Source organism: Solanum lycopersicum, chromosome 3, assembly GCF_036512215.1.
Source record: "Solanum lycopersicum chromosome 3, SLM_r2.1".
NCBI classification, from domain to species: Eukaryota; Viridiplantae; Streptophyta; class Magnoliopsida; order Solanales; family Solanaceae; genus Solanum; species Solanum lycopersicum.
This window is the reverse complement of record NC_090802.1, coordinates 47667096-47672197: the sequence shown is the minus strand read 5'-3', so window position 1 is coordinate 47672197 and position 5102 is coordinate 47667096. Positions and strand designations below refer to the sequence as shown.

Here is a 5102-nt window from a genome sequence, read left to right as displayed (position 1 = left end):
TAATTATTTCAATAAACAACTTCGACAGTTGTCCGGATAACTACGAAAGTTATTGACTGATACAATCATTTTGGGTTCACTAAATGCAGATTAAGAATTGACACAAAATTATTTTCATACTTATCAATAGTACTCTTTTTAGTTTATTCAAAGCTTAAACAAAATAAATACAATACCAAAAAACTCAAAAATATATATTTTGATATTCTTTTTTCATAAATTTTTCTTGATGGATATTCTATATAAAAGCATAATTTTGCAAATAAAGGAAGATGAAGAACAAGAAGAAAAAGAAAGAAGGATTGACAAATATAGCTGCAGTTGTAGAGGATCGGTGGGAAGAGAATGGAGTTGAGAAACAAAGCCTTTTTTTTGTCTATTTTGATAAAATTTCAAATATTTAAAGGTAAAGAAATAAAGAATATAAGGGCAAAGTGTACAACATAAAAGTTTGGGGCTATTTAGAAAATACTTTTAAATTTAATTAATATTATTTATTTATTTGTCACTTTTACTCAATATTTAAAACTTGAAGAACTCTATTTGGAGAAAAATCATGGTGGAAATGCGGTTGAAAGCTGAAATGAGACGACAGAACTCTCACCTAATTACCTAATTTCTTTGTCCCTTTTAATAGACCATCCCGTTTGAAGGCCTTTAATGTTTTCTTTTTATCATATATACAATGACATTGAACAATATTGGTAATACTGGATGTATACTAAATAATACTGGATGCATTTACTATTTTGTAAGCAATTTTTTTTATCTGTAATTGTTGGAAAAATAGGTTTTAGTGGCAATTCAAGTTGCTACTAAACATATAACTAGTTTAGTGACGATTTTAGTCGCCCATAAAGCTCATTCTATTGCAGCGATAATAGCTGCCACTAAATGCATAACACTATTGTGGCAACTTATGTCGTCATTTTCAGTGTCCATAAGAGTTACCACCGAACATAAAATGCTATTGTGGTGATCGTGTTCGTCACTAAAAGTCAATTTTCATTGGCAATTAACTAAACTTAAATATTATCCTGATTAAATTTAGGTGTGTCAGTGTTAGAGTTTCGGGTACACTGGCGATTGTGTTCGTCACTAAAAGTCAATTATCCCACCATCTTTGATGTTACTTGCCTTTTCATTCCTAATATCTTTAGGATTAATCAATTCAAAATAGCTCTAGCAAAATGAGACAAAGCTTAATGAACCATGAGAACTCACAGAAGCTCAAAGGTATATTGTCATAATAATAGTATAACAACCGCAACCTGACCGGTCATATATCAATTTGCTACATATATAGTTTCAATCATATGTTGCTCGACTTTAAAATCAAGTTTTTGGTAATGAAAGAAGAAACAGTAGCAACTACCTCAACAATTTCAGGATAGGGATAAAGAGTTGGCTATGTCAATCACAAATCGGTACTTGACATCAGATTTTGCAAGTCGTTCCATGGCCATATTGATGTTATCCACTGAAATCAGCTCGATATCTGCAGTAATGTTGTGCTTTGCACAAAAGTCCAACATTTCCTGCGTCTCTTTCATGCCTCCAATGTCACTTCCTCCAACAAGCTTCCTACCTGTTAGTTCAATAACCAAATTTGCAAGATTAATTATATACGATCTTGCACTTACAATGGCTGATAACTAAAATTAATATCTTTTTGTTGTTCCAAATCAGTGTGGCTTACCCAAAACCAAAGGGAAAATTGGAAGCTCCAGTGGCTTTTCAGGCAATCCAATAGTGATAAGCTTACCATCCATCTTCAGTAAACTGAGCAGTGGAGCCAATGGATGAACCGCAGCAATGGTGTCAATAATGTAATCCATGGTATTCACAGCAGCCTTCATAGACAACCACCAAACAGAATAGTCCATAAAACAACTTTGCTTGAATCAGTCCACACATAAATGAATATTGTTCGTTGAAAAAAATTCAAGAGTTAGAAAGACGAGGTAGCTAAGATTACTAGTTTGAAATAATTATGCAAAACGAAACCAGAAAACAAGCAACTAAGCTTAATATTATAATTTAAGTACACAAACAGTGGTTAATATATAGCGGGACCTCACTAACTTGTGATTGAGCTACATGAAGATTCATATAGTTCACCTCAACTTATCTGATATTGATGCATAGTTGTTCTAATATGCTTTTGATCATCTCCAATAATGTATCTATTCTAGTCGATTGATCAAGAACATTATTTCCAAATTTTTGTTGCAATTCTGTTAAAGATTTCTTAATAGAACCTTGATGACTTAAATGTTGACATATAAACATTCAACACATTACTGAACTTAATCTTCTGAAGAACATCACTTGTTTAGGATTCTTAAACTTTTTTACTTTCATTTCTTTTTCTACTTACGTACCTTAAATTTTGCAGGATCAGTACTTAAAACGAAAGCATCTGCGCCAAGCTTGGTGATGGCCTCATCTTCCTTCTTTGGGGAGGTGCTGATGACAGTAACTTTTAACCCAAAGGCCTTTCCAATCTTCACAGCAATGTGACCAAGGCCACCTAATCCAGCAATACCCAAATGCTTGCCTGGTTCGGTCATACCATAGTACTTCATGGGGCTGTATACAGTGATTCCAGCACATAATAACGGTGCCCCAGCATCAGAAGGCAGGTTTTCAGGAAATCGAAGAACAAAGCGCTGATGAACAACTATGATATCAGAGTAACCGCCATAGGTATTTGTACCATCATGATCTGTGGAGTTGTAGGTAAATATCGCTTTGGGACAATAGTTCTCCAAGCTCTGTTCACAGATGTCACATGTTTGACAGGAGCCTACAATCACCCCAACTCCAACTCGGTCACCAACCTTGAATTTATGGACACTACTGCCAACTGCTGTCACGATACCAACAATTTCATGCCTGCATGCAAATAAATTATTTGTGCTGTAACTAGTACTTCTGACATTAAATTGGAAATATTCAAGATATTGTTGACTACCTATCATACTATTTAGAGTGATACTAAAACTGGCAAACCATTAATTATATTGAAGAACCAAAATGTAACATGCTAGTGTTCAACTAGTCAATTTTTCCTGAATTTCATGTAATGGTGATTTGATAATGTGTAACTCAAATATGGATACCAGAGAACAGGCAGAAACACTTGTAACTAGGACTAGGACTAAGAACAGAGAGAAGTTTCTAACAAATACTATTTAGTGACACTAGCTGAAATCATTTTGTCAATTTTCAGTGCCCGGTAAATCTTTGGGGCATCAACTAATCTGGATTCATTATTCTCACTACTATTTCATTCGCAGATTTCAAACTTGAGATTGCAGTTAAGATTGGAGGTGATAATATTCACCGCACCTGAAATCTGTGTCTGTCAAGTATTATGAGAAGGAGCTCTAATCTGTAACTTTTAGGATGAGATAATGATAAGCATCCCCTGGATGCAAAAGGATTAGCTCCAGTACATTGACTACACTTGATGGTATTGGGTACCTAACTAAGTTCACCTATCCCTTGTGTATGTTTAATCAACTGCTTTTAGATCCGCACTGCAACTGTCTTTCATGTTTCATGAGGATAAAAGAGAATTTTATGAAATAACCTACATAATTTTGGTATGTATACATGTACTCTAACTACGCAGAAAGAGAAGTAAAAGTACAAGTGCTGATATTTTAACATGAAATTACCCAGGGAGAATGGGGTATTTTGTGAATCCCCATTCATTCTTCAAAGTATGCAAGTCTGAGTGACATACTCCACAATAATGTATCTTCACTGTAGCATCATCATTGCCATTTTCTCTGCCATCAATTCAACATGCATGTATGTATGTTTAAACTCATTAAATTGAAAGGGTTGCGATGCAGCCAAGCTATAATGAATTGAAGAAGATACCTGCGGGAGAAATGGAAGGGAGAGAGAACTCCGGAAGGGTCCCTGGCAGCCCATCCAAAAGCTTTTTGTGGCTGCTCATTCACTGCTCCTTTCACCATTTCTCTAAATCTCTGTTTGGGGAGGAGGAACTTGTACTTTTTAAAGTCAATTCTGAGTTCTCTGAATTCCCCCGCACTAAATTTTTTTTTCATATTTGCACCACTACTAATTATGGAAAGAAATCCACTCTTTTACTAACAAAATAATTATATAATTAAAGTTTTGTTTGGATAGGATAGTTTATAATCAACTAATTTAAAAAGTTCAAAACCATATTAATTTCCTACAATCTTTCAACTTTATTTAAACTTTCCTATTTTATATAAAAATATTGTTTTAAATAGTTTGGTAATAGTATAGATTAGATAACAATCTTAAAAGAAATTAATTTTTATTATTAATAATTCATATTATTGTTTGGAAATTAAAATCTTTGTGATTTTCAATCCCCTTTTGAAATTTAACGGTGTGTGCTTTTTCAAAGATTAAAAATCTTCTAATTTTGTGTTTCTTTTATTTGAAAAATATAAAGCTTTATCGAAAGAATCAGACTCTCTATTTGATCCAAAAAAATATAAAAATTACATTAATCGATTAAATATTAAGTGTGAATTAATATTTCAACTCATAGAATATTAAATTTCGTTGGAATAGTAAAGTTCATACTTGAATAAATATTTGAAAAATATAAAAACTTCGTCGTTATTGTTGTGATAAGTTTGCAAATCTGTTTATTGCTTACTGAATCGGTTTGTCAATTTTGACAATGAAAAATGGCAATTAAAAGGGCTACTACATGCGTGACTGTTGTGACACCAAGTCAAACTGTTGTGCCACTAACGAATTCCCTAGAGAGAACTTCTAAGGATGGCAACAAAGGTTATCTTTACCTTACCACACTTGGTATGCAAAAGTTTACTGATGAAAGACATTGAGTGGCTATCGTTTATATGCTAGTGTTAGAATTTTATCGTGATTTTCTTACGTTATTTGATTTTTTTTTCTTAAAATAAAAAATAAAATATTACCATAAAAATTTTTATTTTTCCTGAAAGGAAAATATAATTTTCTTCCAGATTATTTCTTACTTAGAGGAAATGTTTGGAATCCTATAAATTGAAAACCCTCTTCTCATATAAAAAAACATAATAAGAGACTTATTGTCTCAA

At 32.8% G+C, this 5102-nt stretch overlaps 1 protein-coding gene across 1 annotated transcript; it reads right to left on the bottom strand.

The window, feature by feature from the left end:
• Positions 1-1220: 1220 nt before the first annotated feature.
• Positions 1221-4091, bottom strand: LOC101263982 (probable cinnamyl alcohol dehydrogenase 9). The gene is made up of 5 exons (XM_004235018.5): positions 3895-4091; positions 3687-3800; positions 2385-2898; positions 1700-1853; positions 1221-1588 (listed from the first exon to the last, which is right to left on the bottom strand). The coding sequence occupies exons 1-5, from the start codon at positions 4083-4085 to the stop codon at positions 1386-1388; spliced, it is 1176 nt and encodes a 391-aa protein (XP_004235066.2). The 5' UTR covers positions 4086-4091; the 3' UTR covers positions 1221-1385.
• Positions 4092-5102: the final 1011 nt, after the last annotated feature.

Excerpts from the sequence above, each read along its gene's own strand:
- LOC101263982 (XM_004235018.5), bottom strand. The coding sequence starts at position 4,085 with ATGAAAAAAAAATTTAGTGCGGGGGAATTCAGAGAACTCAGAATTGAC. Across the intron at positions 3,801-3,894 it reads CCCTTCCATTTCTCCCGCAG|AGAAAATGGCAATGATGATG; the intron begins GTATCTTCTTCA and ends AATTGATGGCAG. Across the intron at positions 1,589-1,699 it reads AATTTTCCCTTTGGTTTTGG|GTAGGAAGCTTGTTGGAGGA; the intron begins GTAAGCCACACT and ends TTGAACTAACAG.